The sequence below is a fragment of the Bactrocera tryoni genome, chromosome 1 (assembly GCF_016617805.1).
Source record: "Bactrocera tryoni isolate S06 chromosome 1, CSIRO_BtryS06_freeze2, whole genome shotgun sequence".
In the NCBI taxonomy this organism is placed as follows: Eukaryota; Metazoa; Arthropoda; class Insecta; order Diptera; family Tephritidae; genus Bactrocera; species Bactrocera tryoni.
The window spans coordinates 53,591,860-53,609,280 of NC_052499.1; the positions used below are offsets into that span (position 1 = coordinate 53,591,860).

Sequence of the window (17,421 nt, forward strand, 5' to 3'; positions counted from 1 at the left end):
GGCTTAGAACAGTTGTCACGTGCAAATTTTGTTGGCCGCTGGCGCCCAAAACGATAATGATGCTAAGAAAACACTTGAAATTATTGAATTGAAGGCTTCGTCAATTTGCAGACAGTGTGCTTTATCACTTAACCAAATATATTTACAATTTTTATAGCTTACAATAACAATAATAACATTTCATATAAACAGATTTTGTCATATTAAGACACACCTGTCAATAAATCTCAAACACTTGTTAAATCATATATATTATATATCACATCACGTACACACAAACGCACACACACTTATCACTAAACATACATATTAGATATGTGTATGTATGTATATGCAGATCTTATATATTAAACATCAGTTATCGAAAATTCGTCTTATCACAAGTCCAGTTTTCGGCGTCGCCGTCTTCGTGCGCTCGTTGCATTTTGCGCCTTTTTCGCCGCGTCTGCCAATAGATATTGGTTCATGGTTTGCACTTTTATATTCTCATTCGAGATGCTCATACATTCCGACGCATGCTCATATTCCAAATGCACGATTTTAACCGGATCTGCTTGTATGAAACCGTTATGTGAGAGTTTATATCTCTTGATTTGCGGATGTACGATTTGTATGAACACGTACAGCGCTGGCGAATTGATACGCACCAAGAGACTATAAGCGATTTGGCGTTTTAGCGACAGCGCGTCCTCATTGCAATATCGCCAGGATATCTCGACCTAAAAGATTTGAAAAATATGTCAAATAGCGAAGGGGAGCGGAATTTGAGAGCAATAAAAAGAGCGTTTAACATTTAGTTAGTGATCATAAAGTGCCTTGGAACTAGGAAAAAAATGTAAAGCTATTATAGTCTAGTCTAAACTAGCTGATTGCTCAGTTAGAGATCCCCAAAAGCTTAATAAAATGAGCGTTCTAAAGAGATGAAGGTCAAAAACTGTGGCTGTAAAAATTCAAACTACAAAAATACAGATATGAAATGAGTGACTTAGTTTGTCCGTTGAATATTGAATGTCTGATTCACCTCTTTCTATGTAATTTGGTTTTCTAAGGTTCTCATTGACTCAGCTATCGCATAAGGTATCGAAACTCCTCCACAATAATCCTTACTCTTCAAGTGAAATTCAGAATGATATACCGCACATTCATATTAGGTGGAAGCTACGCGGTGAGCTTCTTCAAGTTGGATATGACTCTTTACCCTTGATGTCTGATATAGATAGGTAGTTAGTCGCGATGTCTGACGACGCACCTAGGCCTTTTATAAACCCTTTGAAAAACTACCGGGACTAAAAACGTCTCACACTATTATGTGCTCTCTAAACCACCCTTTGCATCTGCTGAATTACGTCAGTTGAAAAAGGTATATGTATGTTCTACAGCCTCTTCTTCTTCTTCCTCTACACCTTGTCAGCTTCTACAATAATCATTGCATGATACCTGCTGGGATGTCTGTCAATAAAGCAATGACCGGTTAGCAAATTTAAAGCAAATATAGTTCTAATGTCTGTCATTCTTTTTGAATTGCAATATGAGTAGTCGGCATGTGTGTTCCATATTCCATTGATGCCACGATTGTTCCCTTGTTGAGCAAGTTAGGAATTGACTCCATCCATACTCAACTATATCTGTAACATGATTGCCGATTAAATATCTACAAGTAACCAGAAGCAAGTATGGTATAGTCCCTCTTTATGGGGATCTAATTGTACGGTGGTGATTGCTCTGGCTAGTTCATCCTCTTCACAGTCGTCAGAAATATTGTTGTCGTGAATTAGGATATTAGAGCAAGACATTGCTTCACTATCTTCAATGAAAAACTGAGAGACTTTTCTGTTTTCAAAGCCGCTAAGCTATCTGTATATATAAATATATTGCTTCAAGCAACTACTTACTCAAAACAAGGAGGGTTTTCTTAATTGCAGTGGTATTGTAATCATAAGGCGAATCTGGTATCTATTTTGCTGAAAATATACCATCTACCACTGGTTTATTCAGTTTGGATTCGTGTCTTTGTCCACCTCACCCCTATCTTACTCTCCTGTGGAAGTTTAGGCAATATCCCCTATATCGAATTAAAGTTTAATTCTAAAAGCCTTGCTAAGTATTTTAGAATGTCAGTTAAAGAAGATTCCCTGAGTCTAAGAACTGACTTCGCTGTTAGTTGCTTATACTCGTATAACAGGTCTGAGGACAGAAATGTGTTTTAGTGCCTAATTTGGCGTTTTTCTAAGAGTTCTACGGATGCATTCTAACTGTTCTTTGTATGCTTTCCATACACTTTGCCGTGTATGGAAAAATCTTTTATTGATCACCAGATCAATGTACCTTCATCATCCTGACAACTGCTGTGTATGGTAGAGCCAGTGAGTTACACAAGAGTAGTCCTCATTTGGGCCCCACAACCCTTTTGCAAGTGTAAAGCTACGAGTATAAATGATTTTTTTTATTTGATAGTATAACATTCTAAGATATTCGGAAAGAATGGGAATATTATGGAAACTATATGTATATTTTCTGGATTCCTCATTACTTTAGTAGTTCGAAAGTCGTTTTAGTTTAAATAATTACTCTAAACGTGGATGTTTTTGAAAACCTTTTAAATTCCAGAATTATAAATAATCAATTTAACGAATAGTTTGATTATTTTAAAATCCATTTTAGCATTTTAAACTATGAATACTTTTTATTTATCAAAACTGTTTCTCGAAAGTTACTTTTTGTATATCGAAGCTTTCGAGAAATGATTCAAATGTTTCCTAAAGTTGTAATGAATTCAGTTAAAAACTTCGTCCAATATGGTTACAACATATTATACTTGTATATAAAAGTACTTACCGTTATTTTCGGATCAGTTATGCCCACAATGTTCTTCATATTCGTGGGTAAAAAAAATGTTGACGCCAGTACTTCTCCGTTAGTGTTACTCAGCGTAAATTCTAAGAAGCAGTTATTAACAGTAAATGGGGAAGATATGATTTCATCCAGCGGCACTGAGCGCGTTTGCGCCGAATTTGTCTCCTAAAACATTTGAGATGTCAAAGTGATCGATTGGTTGTACGACATTTGATTTGTACTTGAACTCACCAAAACTTCATCACGAGTAATCGATTTTCTGCTAATCAATTTATCCCAATAGTAGAAATTTATCGTTTCAACATATTTGCGCGCATCAGAATATTCCGTGTACTCTTCTCTGATCAACGTTATATTGATGCGCTTATTGTTGGTATCATTCAAAGCGACTATATAAAGTGGAGCGAAGAATTCCTTGGACCAATAGTAAAGAAGCTGAAACAAAAGTGAAAATTTTAGGAATTTATTTCATAACACATAAATTGGAAAATGTTAGATTTGAGGAAGAACTACTCAATTGGGACCAACTAGTCGTTCGGGAATTTTTGAAATAAATCTAATTGTTATCTTAAAACATTAAGTTAAGTGTTTACTTGGAGGATGGAGCCATGTATAGAAGTTCACGAAAGTGAGGAAAGTTCTCTCAACGGCATTCACTTAGGAGTGGTCAGAAACGATTCGTTTACATATGGCTCAATCAGCTCAAGACTTCCGGTCTTAGACCAAATATCTCTGGGTAGCTAAAAAACATCCATTTGAAGGCGAGCTAAAGTGGGAAGGCGCACAACTCCCCAGGGTTATTCGCTGGGTTTGTCACATAAAAAACACACCCAATGAAAATATTAAAACCGCCTCGAATGTGAGAAAGTCTTCTCTTGGCGAACAACGACCAAACTCTACAAGTCACTCTCCATCCCTGTCCTGCAATATGGTACTGAGGCATGGACGATGACAACATCTGATGAGTTGGCGTTACGAGTTTTCGAGAGAAAGGTTCTGCGGGAGTTTTGTGGTCTTTTGCGCATTGGGAACGACGAATATCGCATTCGATGGAACGATGAGCTGTTCAAGATATACGACTGCATTGACAAGGTCATGCCGTCCGAATGGATGAAGACATTCCAGTTCTGAGAGTATTCAACGTAGTATACGCCGGGGGAAGCAGAAGAGGAAAGCAAAGGGAGGTCCTCCACTCCGTTGGAGGGAGGTGGTGAAAGACCTGTTTGTACTTGGAATCTCCAATTGGTACCGAACAGCAAACAGAAAGAACGACTTGCGCGCTGTTATAAACCCGACAATAAAGAAGAAGGAGATTCCAGCAAAAGTTTTAAAAATATTGGCGTTAAACTATTCGCGGTCTTCAAAAAAAATCAATCTAAAAAAAAGCTTACGTACCTTAAAATTGCCGTAGTAGTCAATGCTAGACCAGGTGGGGGCCACCCATACATCATTCAAATGCCAATATATGGCGCCCATCGTACGACGATTTACGCTCTGACTGCGAAATACGTCCGTGCCTGTTTTAACGGCCATAGCTTGCGTAAGCTGGCTGAAGTAGACCAAGTCGTTGATGTCTTGCTCCCAGCTGGATGCACGAAATGGTATATGGCGTTCGATTAACTGCAACATCGGCGTCATACCAAGCGGGTTGTGCTGCCGATGTTTGATCAAATCGGCGATGCTGTCGTTTGTCTTCATTGTCAGATTCCACGATGTTATTGCTGGCATACTCTGAAAACCATATTCGCTGACAAAGCGTGCGCGTGGGTATATATCTGGATCGCAACCATCGAGATCTTCCTCCCAAAAGTGCACTGTTTGGAAAAATTTGAAAGCATTACCATATTTTTGACTTAACTACTTTCTATAAATATATGTATGTACAACTAACCATCGCCATAGTTGATGCTCTGCAAATCGAGTGGCAAATCTTTCTTGTTCTCCTCAATACCCTTCGATGGTGTTGAGATCATTGGTCCAGGACGCGGATCGAAGGAATTGCGTGAAATGACATTTAGCTCCGGTTTAATCGTGCCCATGAATAATTGTTTGTATTCATTTTCTAAGCGTTCGTATTCTAGCTCGGAGCCAAAATCATTTTTATGCGTGACCAGAAACAATTCGATCTCATCGTTTGTCACTATTAATATTAAGGATGGATGTGACGCGAGAAATTTGGCATTCTGCGATGTTTCAACACGAATTGAACTATTTGGAAAAAGTTTTATAAGAAATTCTAAATTTTGTGAGGAATTATATTTTTTACTTACTCGAGGAAGAGGGTAGAAGCTGGATACGTGGCATTAGTGAATGCCATATCTTGCCAAACCAGCAAACCCAACTTGTCAGCGGTATCGTAGAAGGTTTTTGACTCGTAAAGACCTCCGCCCCAGACACGTATCATATTCATATTCGCCTGGTGAGCCAAACGCAAAATGTATTCCACTTTGTTCAGAAAATATTTCCGTTAATGACTTATAATTTTTTTTCAAGAAATGATTGATAGAAAACAAAGATTATGGCGCTCTTACTGTCAGTAAGCTGTCGGTAGCGCCTCGCTAAACTGACGTCACAAAAAACGCATAAAATATACATGCAATCTGCCCAATCTCAATCTGCTATTGTACTCTCTATCAACTATAAGTTTTAGACTCACCATTTTCAGCGTCATCATACTTCTCGGGCAATATGTCGGCGGGTAGATATGTCGCACCCTTTATGAAAATTGGCACACTATTGACCTTAAAGTAGAATGTGCGACCCTGTCCTGAAGCACAGTTGTTGTTTTAAATATATTTTTTATTACTATTATAAGGCTACACACCTTCTTCGGCATCCTCAACTAATTCCACAGTTCTAAAGCCAATATAAACTAATTTTTCTGAAATTGTTTTTGCCATCAATAGTGGCTTGTCCGTCTTAGCCCAGCATGTCGCGGACACAAATATTGGGTAGAGATTCGGTTCGCCATAGCCATTAGGCCACCATAGTTTGACCGATTCCTATACGTTCCGTTTTACAACATTTGAGTTTATTTGCAGTTAATTTCAGGTTAAGGTCTTGCAAAACTCACCTTGGGCACCGGTACTTCGAAGGAGACTTTAGGCGATTGGTAACTTATAGTTTTTAGACCAACCTCATGTGGATTTTCATCTAATAGGTCGCTGCAATGTCAATCAAGAATTATGCTAGACGTTAGTTTAAGGATTCGAAAAGAAGTCAAATCGGATTGGTGGTTTAACAGTGACTTCGTTTGGTCGAAGAAAGGTACAATATTGAAGATTTATCTTCTCAATTCGAGCTTGCCTTGGAGCTATACAGGTTTTTACTTACGGTGCAAATAAAGTAATATTTCCAAAGAAGTCATACGATAGACTCGTATCAAAGAAAGTATGCACATCCATGATCCAGTGCGTGGTATTAGGCACCACGGCAATATCGACTACACGCAAAATGGCGACCTCATAATACTCCAAAGTTATAGTTTTCCTACAAAAAATTTCTTATTTCCTTAAACTTCAAAGAGCAAATCCAATGCCGGTGACCTACCATATACCCATCGAGGGCACTGCTGGTCCCACATCACTGCCAAAACTCATCTGCATCTTACGCAACAGATTCCGATGACATTCGCCTCTAAAAGAGTCCGGTGGACATTCTGGTGGCACTATAATCCATGGCGCTTGTTCGTTCGCCAGCGCTTTGGTCCTCCAAATAGGTGATTGGATTTCTATTTCCAATATATTTTCTTGCTTTAACAGACGCAGCACATCGAAATTGTAACGCATGAACATATTGTCCGTTTTGCCAATGTGTACGCCATTTAGTCGTATGGTCGACACTGTGTCAATGCCGTAGATCGTCAGATTGATCGCGTTTACATTTGCAAAGTCTTCTTCTTCGACTGAAGTTAATCGGTTAATCGGGTTATTATTTATTTAGGTGTACATGGACTGAGAGGCTTATATTACCGTTAAAATGCTTAGTAAAGGTCCAATTATCGTAAGCGATCCAACGCAGATCTACATCGTTTTTCGACTGCAAAACATCGCCATATTCTGAGCTCAGCGCCGAGTAAACGCTTATGGGTATTTTAAGTCCCGACTTTGTTATTGCTGCGAGTAAGGAGAATAATAAGTTTTGAAGCTTTTTCATAATATCTGCTATTTCTTTTAATAAAGATATATGTATGTTTTTTGAAACTGACGTCAACATTTCTGAAAACTGACTTCAAGCAACATTTTTTAAGTTTGTTTGGTTTTAAGTGTGTATTGGAATGTTTTCCGCATTTGGATGGTTTATTTGAGTAACGAAATTAAACAGGTGAAAACCCCTTTTGTAATACTCTAAGCTCCCTTAAGCAATTTTTGTGTCTAATGTTTCGTTTTTTTTTATTAATTTTTCGTTCAACATATCTCAGCAGGTGCCAACAACACTATTTTATACAAATGATATTAGACTCCCTAGGATGGCCTGTTTAAGGAGTTACATACATGGGTTTCTTCGAGGTAAGAAACAACATTTTTCAAAATTTTTTTTAGAATTTTTTATTGTTACAAACATACACTATTAGCAAAGGATTTCTAAAATTTTTGGAAAAAAAATATCTTACACTCGGTCATTGCGACGCCATTTCCGGTGACCTCTCGGAAAAAAGATGCCCCCCCGTTGGTAGAATAACTCCTTACAGGATTATCTAAAGTAAAACGTGTTAAAACCTTAACTTAGAAGGAATAAAAATTGAAAATTGGATTTTTGGCATTTTTACAAAAAAAAAAAAATTAAAATGTCAATGAAAATTTCGCGAAATTTTGGTTTACAAACAGTTGTAATCGAAAAGTAATCCATTGTCCAAGTCTTTAAAAATTTTATCTCAAGGACTTGTGTAAAATTTCATGAAGATCGGTTGAGTAGTTCTCGAGCAATCTTGCCAACTACTGCAAAAACACAGTTACAAGAAAATATTTAAAGACGGCGCACTTAGCCTAGCTAGCCTCGAGCACATAAGTTTTCAAGGCTGTATCTCCGAAACTATTACACGGATTAACTTGAAAATTTTGGACAATATTTTAGAGTATTGTAGAATTTAATAAGACAATAAAAATTTCAATTTTTTGAAACCCGTAGTCCAATGGAACCCCTTAAAGAAATTTCGCTTCAGAAGCTCGTTTGTTATACCGAATTCTATTAGAAGGTGCTTGATTCTTAAATTTTGGTTCAATATTACTAAAGTATTATCTTTGATATGACATTCACTTAAGTGTTTTTGTTTTGTTTTTTATTTATCAAATACTTAATTAATGAAATACTTGTCAATCACAAGATAAGTGTTATTAAACGTGTAAACGTTTTAGCGTTTAAGATACGAAAGAAATAGCGTATTTTAAGAGGTTTGTTGGTACCAAAAGTATTTTTCGAGTTCGTTTTGAACATTTGTGTCTTCAGATATCTCCAAAGAAAATCGGAGGTATACAAAAATATACAAAGTGACCAAAAAGGTGGACGACGTATTATTCTTAGGTTGAAGATTCAGCTTTTGAAATTTTTGAAAAAAATTATTGCTTTCGTGTCAATAAAAAACTTTAAGAACTATCGAATAACTAACTATTTGAGTGGCCTAAAATTTTCAGACAGTTAAAGAGATTCTGGAAACTTCCCACATGTGCATTTTTTAAGTAAATGCATTTCAGAAGAAATCTAATAAGTATTAATGTGCTAAAATGTATGAAATTATAGCAATCCAAATATCAAACTATAAAAACAAGAAATTAATCACCATTGCGTAGAGGCTTCTATCTCAAACTCTGGAAGGTATAAATGTGAGAAAGAATAGTATATTTCGTTCTCTTTTTTATTAGGACGTTTATTTTAGGAAAACGTGTTCAAAGTATTGCCCTTCTTTTTGCAATTTGTGAATTCCATTTCAAATCAATAGCGCCGGTTTAGCGACCAAGATTGATTGAAGCCATGTTTTGATACTCTGTCTTATTGAGGGCGGCCATATTTCACGAGAATATGCAACGACCGGAGTAAATGGTAGTCAGAAAGGGCAAAGTCTGGGCTATAAAACGGGTGAGGTGAAACTTCACAGCCACTGTTTTCCAAATAGTTTTTAGCCAGTCTTGCAACTTGCAAATTCCGGGAGTTCTTCAGCAAACACAACTTTTGATAAGTCTTGACTTGGCACTGAATGATTTCTTTTTATTTGTGTACGAAAAAAGAGGCAATTGCATGCTTTGGAGATTCTCAATCTGAGTGGCAAATGTGCAAAAGTAAATAGATCTTAATGGAGAATATTTTGAAAAACAATTAAGCGATTTTCGATGATTAAAATAGGTTTTTTCTCTAATCCTGAAATATAAAAGCAACGTCTTTTCAGTGTTTAATCACTTCATTCGATTTGACTCTTGAAGAAGTACCTAAACTTTCACTGAATGCTAATGATACATACATATTTGTATAAAGAAACAAATATATCAGAGAATATTGACGAATAATAAAGCAATCGGTATTTGCTTAAGGCCAGGTTCCTCTAAAAAACGTAATTTTTTTCAATAGATTTTATTTTTATTACAAAACATGTTTAGTAATCAATTTTTTTTTACATATGAAAGTACATATATTAAATTACTTGAATTTTTTTTTATATTTTTTTTTTTCAAAATGGCGATGAATTTTTTTAGCCTTTTTTTTCACTTTTAATGGTTTATAACTTTTTTAAATAATAATGAATATTTCTGGTTCTGCTTGAGGCCATAGCCAGACATCTAAAGAGTAGAATGCCGTTTGGTTCATATCGATAATTGTTTGGAGGAACCTGGCCTTAATGCATCAGAATATATCTTTATGACAAACAAATACGTACTCCCCTAATACTTTTCATGCATGATTTTACTATAATAATTATTTTCGTACAATCTGTCGTTAAATCATTGTTTTATTCAACATAGTTCTCTTCAAGGATGATATTCTAATTGTAATGATCCTTCAACTTTTCGATACAATTTTTGCAGTAAAATGTGTTCTTTGTTCCAAAATAGGTCTCAGTTTCGCCGATCACTCCTTCATTGTTCTTAGCGAGCATTTTGGAGAATACGGTGGATGTGGAAGTCCAGTTAATGGACTTTTAATATCGTTTTCTCTGAGTTGTCACACGGTGCATTAGATTGGTGAAACAGCACTTTCTTTGTCTTCAAATACGGTCGTTTTTCGGCGATTTCGTCCTTTAAACGGTCCAATGACGCGATGTGATATTCGTTTTTGATGATCATTCTTTTTCAAGGTAGTCAATAAAGCTTATTCTATGCGTCGTAACCTTGCCAGACGACTGTTGCCTTTTCCGAGCGGGTTAATCGTGTGCAGTCCACTCGGATAACTATACATTGGACTTCGGAGTGAAATGGTGGAGCCGTGTTTCATCTTTTGTCCCACACTGATGCAAAAACTCGGGTTTATTATGCTTGAACATCTCCAAACACTGCTCCGAATCATCAACTCGTCGTTGTTTTTAGTCAAAAATAAGCCCGCGCGAACTCCCACTTTACACAGAGTTTTCTTCTACCAAAATATTCATAAATGGTAAGTATATCATTTACAGAAGATAGCTTTTCAAAATTATTTTCTGGACTTTTGTGATGTGTTCGTCGGTTGGTATAATTCACAAAATAATGAATTATTGGAGGTTAGGCTTACTAAAAATCATCTTTAATTGAATTTATATATTTAATTCTACTAGTGCCATCTACGATATGACTCAGGCAGGGGACTTGTCCCTTGACTATTTCCACTGCTCTTTCTGCTAAAAACTTTTTCTTAAGATATTAGTAATTTGAATCCGTCTTAAAATGTGTAGATCTCCATCATCCATTGGATCTGGATTACGAAATTGGCATACAAGGTGCGTTCCAAAGTAAACAGGACTTAAAAAAAACAAAACAAATGGTTTTTTTTTGGCAAAATCATTTTATTTTATTCAAAATAGTCTTCTTCTGCTTCAATACAGCTCTTGCACGGTCCAAAAGCATGTCGAACGAGTGTTTTAGCTCGATGGCCGGAATGGCCGCCAGTATGCCGGTGCAAGCCTTTTGAATGGCCTTTACGTCTGCATAACGCTTTCCTTTCATGAGCAAATGCATTTTTCCAAAAAGGACGAGGTCGCACCGTAACACAAACATACTGATACTTAAAACACAATAACTTCACTACCAATCTATGAAATGTCATGAAATTCTCACTCACAATCGATAAAGATAGCAGATTCTAATGCACCAGTCGACATATAGATGGCCACAGGGGGGATAAGCGTTTTGCCCAAAATATCGAAAAACGGCGTAAGCTCCCTTCGCCGGCATTAAATTAGCAAAGCTTTATTTACCGTGATTCCCTAATAAATCGTATAAAAATGTTCGCTGTAAACAAGCCGCCTTATCGAAACTCCCATGGCACGATTATTAGTGTTCGAAAGCCACTCAATTAAGCACAGAGTTGACATACTACAAACAAACAAAATTTTCCTTATCTTATCAGCGTCACACTTGAATGTTCCAGCCACTTTCTACACTTTGACACGATACTGATTAATGTTAATGATCATGCTGCTTAACAAATATACGGTATGTCTGTATATAAAAACAAAAAAAAAACTGATAACACCGATGATTTATCATAAACGGAAGGATATGACGTAGATATCTCATACTCAAATCCAATGCTGATTATATATAGTATATTTTTAATTGTCAATATTATTGATGATTACTTTTAAAGTAATTGGTTTATACTTAATACTTGTTAGAGCTTATAGCACTTATTTTTTTAATTTTTGAAGTTGATCCGCAAAATACTAGTTTCGATTTTATGAGCGTATATTAAGAACCTTTTCAATTAGGTTCTCCTCGACTTTCAAAATTTGAAACACTTTTTCTCGAAACATTATTCTCAGAGTCTGTAAGAAACTTTTTCCGAAACGATTGGACCGAACGACTTGAAATTTTTACATAATCTTCTTTGAAACATTTGTCGGTTATTGTTGAAAGGAATAAGCTTTTTTGAGAATAAATTCAATTCACTCAAAGATATAAGTTTTTTTTTCACAAAGAACGAATTTTTTTTAAGGGAGTCGGCATTTTGTCAAAATCAAAGTTTTGACTAGTCTTTCGATCATTATCTCTTTTATCTATTGAAATAATTATTGGTTTTTACTTGCAACTGTATAGAAAATAGATAGATAGAAAATAATTGAGGTTTTGCAATATGATATATGGTCTATTGTGCCCTCTCCTATATCACATATGATCACTGAGGTCCAGCGCTCTAAACAATTCCAGTAGCTTGGAGGTGATGTGATCTCTGTCCATGTAGTCGGTCTTGAGTCTGCTTCTACAATTTGCTGGGTAATCTAGAAGTTTCCGATTCCATGCCGCAAAACCGGCAGTTTGCACTATGATAATGTTGGATAAGTGTTTTTTGAACCTGCAGTGCCCAGTATAGAGCGCGACAAGGAGACGGAGTTTGTCTTGGGGGAGATTTATCATATCTAGAACCCATGTTAGGTTGTAAACTCCCAATAGTAATTTGTCGTGGAGCATTCCTATTGTCTGTTGCCACTGTCATTCTCTCCTCACTCTCTGTTCCGTGTTTAGCAACTACCTTAAAGTGTGGAGAAGCTCCAGCGATATGCATGGTTCTGTAGAACGGTCTAGTTCTAGTTCGTAGGCCAGCTTATTGCCGGCTACCCGCCAGTTTAGCCTTTCTATACACTCCTCCACTAACAGCGATTTGACTTCATAAGCTAAGAGCGCTTAGCCGCTTGATTAGAAGGTTGAGCGTAGAATCACTCCACTCCACCTTACTGCCGAGAGTAATTTTAAATTTCTTTGTGAAGTTTACGCTCTTCGTTACGCCGTCTCTTGGAAGAAGGACCAGTGTTTTATCTTCCCCTAAGGACTTCATTTGTTGTGACGATAAGTGGTTATAACCCAGTAAGTCATTAATTGATTTTTCGTGTTATCTATTAATATCACTTTGGCTAACTGAAAATTGTTACCGGTTTTCGAAGAATCTCCATTGTGCATTATACATACATACATATATATTGCATTGATTCAACACCAAAATTATATTGAGTACTCTAAATTGTTAGATATTTTTTGATTGCTACACTGGATCACTACGTTTTTGGGGAAAGGTAGAAACGCACTCTTTATTTTCAAATATATATATGTATATATGTATATATATATGCATAGAATATATATACATACATATTTGTATACATACATATTACAAAGGTTTGCCGAAAAAGTAAATAAAGCCGTTATCACAGAGGGTGTGAAATTAAATCGGAAAAGTGATTTTGCATATGAAATCATCGCACAAAAATCAAATTGATTCGATAAGTTACACTGGCTGAGATTTATATGAGCACTTTGAGGTTATAAAGATTTGGCGCTTACGACAACCAAATTAGTATTTAATTTATTTTTTTGAAGACGACTAAACAGTGAAATCTCACACTGTACGCCAGCCTTTTTGTTCGGTTGACAGAGTTGTTCGCTTCAAAGAACGTCCGTTTAATAGAGCATTCTCGGTATGCATAGAATATTTACAAGACACGAGCACTTTTTTTAATTTCTCTTGAAACCTTTCACTTACAGCCATTTTGATTGCTCAACGTCCACAAAGTGGTCAACTCCACCACACTGACTTTGTCGCCACACGCCAGAAAAATATTTGTCAGACTAAATAAAGCGGTTATTGCATATAAAATTACACTAAAAGCAGCAAACATTTTCATTATTTTTCTACAGATAACGCATTTCGGCAACAATTAGTGCAAAAAATACAAAAAAGACAAGCAAATAACGGAAAAAAATGATTTTTTATCACGCGTTTGAACAATTTCTAATTGGAAATCAATCGACTTGTCGGCACGCAGTCCCGATATCAACTAATAGACTGATTACGGAGTGCAAAAGTATGGGCCTCAGGTGCCTACGAGTGGTATGTGTATATACTCGTACATTTGTATGTATTTAGGAACCCATAATTGTTATTGTTTGTATTTTATATCAACTTAATTGACATATCGCAATCGAAGTGATCGAATGCCTAATTTAAGATTAATATAAAGTACTCGTATTTACCATTTGAGAGTGTGGAAACCTGAGCGGGTTTCTTAATAAATTTTTGTATTGAAGGCTTTTCACTTTTAAAAAAAATGAAAACAAAATGTTTACTAAATTTATGCAGAGTCTGTACCATGAACCGTTTTAATTAACTTAAACTTCGTTCGTTTCGATGGGGATGTTAAAAATACTGTTAACTTGTTTTTTTAATCTGTGCAGCGAATAGTTTTTTATAGGTCATATCTATCTTATCTCTCTTACTTCAAAACTCATATCGCAGAGATCGAAGAGACTAATATAACACGGACGCTCCAGTTTATGCTGAAATACGATCTCCATACCTCTTTGGCACTTTTTCTATCGAATGTTGAACATAACCTTATGACCTCAAAGGCAAGTGTGGTCAACTTTTTACTGCTTTCCACTTTTTTGGTTCGATAGCTTGTAAAGAGTCGCCCGACTTAAGTAATTAAGAAGAAAATTTTAAGCTTTGAACTTCATAATTCGTAGTAGCTCAAAGTTTAACAAGAAAGTCCCTATAGAGCCTTATAACAGTTTATCCAAGCGAATTTTTTGAATAGCCTTTTTTAGCAGACACCCGTGAGTCGTGTCAAGCTGTCATGTTATGTTTGTTCAATATGGTTTGGCATTTCATCATGGAAAGAATTACGCCTGAAAAACAAATCGTTGAGCTTAATTAAAAACATTCGCTACTTTTGGGTCGGTAGATTGGTCACCAATCCTTGGAGCAAAACAGCACGCGTATCATTCGCCAGCCACATGTCGAGATGCTCGAACAAGTCATTGAAAATAGAACTTAACGGATGGTCCATCTGAGACGTAGCCGCGTCCAACGTTTAAAAGAGATAATACTCAAAACAAATTTCCAAAGAATGTACTTTCGAAGGATAACAAACATTGCCCCTTAGGTTTGAAGTATCTGTGTTTGTTTTTTAACTAGGAAACCTCGAAATGGATCACCCTTTATAATTGGAATGGTAATCAACTCCATTCCCTTTTTCTACTTGTTCTGAAGAAGGATTTGGGTATCGATTTTAGAAAACTTAGAGGCCAAATCGGAATAATAAAACAAAAGGTCGGTTTGATGGAGAGCCGAAATATAAGTAGATAATAATTATTGTGCTACGCTCGGTTATTGTTGTCGAATATTTAGACCATTTTTGAGGGTAAACTCTACCTTCGAAGTCATTTAACGGAAGGCTGCTTCGGCATGCTCGTACCAAAGGGTAAGCGGTGTTCGGTGGGCGTTTAGTCTATAGCAATTTTCAGATCGAAGTCCGTATCGTACAGTCTTGCTTACTCTTAGCTTAGTACAAAATTTTGCACTAGGTACTTTGTACCAAGATTTATGGGGGATACGTATTTCTTCGCATTAAATGCTTTCTCATAACATCATTGGGTGTCTCTAAGATCCCGCTATTGCTCAACACTTTTTTTGGTTATAAATATGATACAATATAATGAATTAATTATAAACGTGACCGATTCTATGAAAGTTTTCACTTTTAGTCGCTGTTCCAGTACTTCCTTACTATGGGTGTCTTCAAGCTACATTTCCTAATTTTCTAGAAAATTCAAACATATCATTGCTTAATTCAAACCATTTATTTGATACCTCATCATATCATCCACATAAACAAAGATTCCTATTGTCAAACCGAGAAGACATCAGCAATATAACGGAACGTATTTGTTTTATAGGCGGTCAGCTGCAGACCAATAGATCCATAACCCACACCGCCCTCAATTACACGACAATCCAAATCATTAGAGGTCATCCAGACATCCACTTGCGCGAACGCGATCTCATAACCTGTGCCCGATTTGGGGCAACGCAGTTTCAAGTTCACATCGTGCGGTGTCTCCCAGCGCGTGTTGTCCTCGGCGAAGCACATAACGTTCTCTGCAAGAACGCAAATTCTAATTTAATACTATACTTTTAATAATCTTAATTTTCTTGCACTTACGGGTGCGCTTTTTGCCCACTGTGCAGAGGTAATGATACTCGTTGTTATCATCCAAAGTGCTGCTGATGTCCATACGTTGTGCGATCATCTCGAAATGCGCTTCGCGTTGCTCGGTGGTGCCATCGGCCGGAGGCGTGGCCGTCGCTACAGGATCCTTGGATGATTCAATGACTTCCGTTGTAATGGAAATGGGTTTGGTGGTTGTTGGCTTTGAGGTATCCGCAGCCGTGGCCACACCAGCCATTAGAACGCACAACAAAAATTTTGTATAGACAAGCATTTTTCTCGTTAGAATTAATCTTCGGTTCACGTCAACGCGGCGACCAATGTCAACTGTTGTCTTTGAGGTCTCTTCTTTTACTTTTATATCAGAATTTCCTCACCACTACTGACACACAATCATATGCACCTATGGAGAGGTGCGCGCCATGGCTTCTAAGTGTGCCAATAGTTGCTCGAAAAGAGTTCTTTTCCTATATGTGGCAATAAGTGTGTGTGCCAGTATGGCGCTTGCATTCGCTCGCCCACTTGCCTACTTGTTTATGCAACATTATGTATTTTAAATTACGACACAGTATGTAACAGCAGTTAACATTTAACTTATCGTGAAAGCACCGTTGTGTTTTGGAATTCGCCCATTTACTTACGAGTTGCGCTAGAAGTGGAAGTTACGCTGAGAATGGCGCTGTTGGGCCTAGATCACGCAGCGCAAGTGTCATTGCACCGGAAAATGTTTTATTACGATCGATTAGCCATATACGAGCAGTGCTTCTTTACTTCTTTGTGCAATTATGGTCAAGTTTATTGTTATTTCCTTAAATACTTTGATATATGCTTTACCTGCTTATTTTAATGTGCGAGTAAAGGGGTACTAAGTTTTTATAAGTACATATGTATATAAAAATGGAAACAAAAAATTATTTTCTGCAGTAAAAATAAATTAAGCCTCTCTGTTAGTTCTAAAATTACATAATATTTCTTTGGAAATCTTAGCTAATAATAATAATAATAATAAACAGTGGTTAAAATACCATTATCGTTTATCGCTTAGCGATTAGCCATTGTCCAAAGTTAGAGTCCGTAATTTGAATATATACTAAACCAAAGCATCTGAATCTTTGACTGGAAAATTGAGGAACTGAGCTAAGGGATTATCTTAATTTTTAACTTTGTTGAAAGAAATAAAGAAATTAACAAAATTATATTCTTCAATACGGTTTTTCTAATTTGGTATTTTCAAAAAATTATTTAGTAAATGTCACTGAGGAAAAATGAAGAATGTCCAGAATAAGTAGCTCCTGCAATATGATTATGATATGATGATATGTAGATTTGATTATTTCAAGAAATTGTGAGATTGAATGGCCTCCGACAAGTTATGATTTAACACCATTTAACAACTTCGTGTGGGGTTTGTCTTTACCAATGGACCAGACTCTTTTCAAGCTTTAGAA

At 36.4% G+C, this 17,421-nt stretch overlaps 2 protein-coding genes across 2 annotated transcripts; both read right to left on the reverse strand.

Annotated features, from left to right (window-relative positions):
* Window positions 1-104: 104 nt before the first annotated feature.
* On the reverse strand, window positions 105-13,769 carry LOC120766884 (beta-mannosidase-like). The gene is made up of 13 exons (XM_040092628.1): window positions 13,507-13,769; window positions 6,825-6,968; window positions 6,403-6,757; window positions 6,187-6,342; window positions 5,927-6,017; window positions 5,678-5,855; window positions 5,510-5,620; window positions 5,124-5,298; window positions 4,745-5,061; window positions 4,249-4,667; window positions 3,085-3,288; window positions 2,836-3,018; window positions 105-719 (listed from the first exon to the last, which is right to left on the reverse strand). Exons 1-13 carry the CDS (start codon window positions 13,646-13,648, stop codon window positions 378-380), a joined length of 2,817 nt encoding a protein of 938 aa, XP_039948562.1. The 5' UTR covers window positions 13,649-13,769; the 3' UTR covers window positions 105-377.
* A 1,851-nt stretch (window positions 13,770-15,620) lies between these two features.
* Window positions 15,621-16,247, reverse strand: LOC120767080. Its single transcript, XM_040092945.1, has 2 exons — window positions 15,968-16,247; window positions 15,621-15,903 (listed from the first exon to the last, which is right to left on the reverse strand). Exons 1-2 carry the CDS (start codon window positions 16,245-16,247, stop codon window positions 15,653-15,655), a joined length of 531 nt encoding a protein of 176 aa, XP_039948879.1. The 3' UTR covers window positions 15,621-15,652.
* Window positions 16,248-17,421: the final 1,174 nt, after the last annotated feature.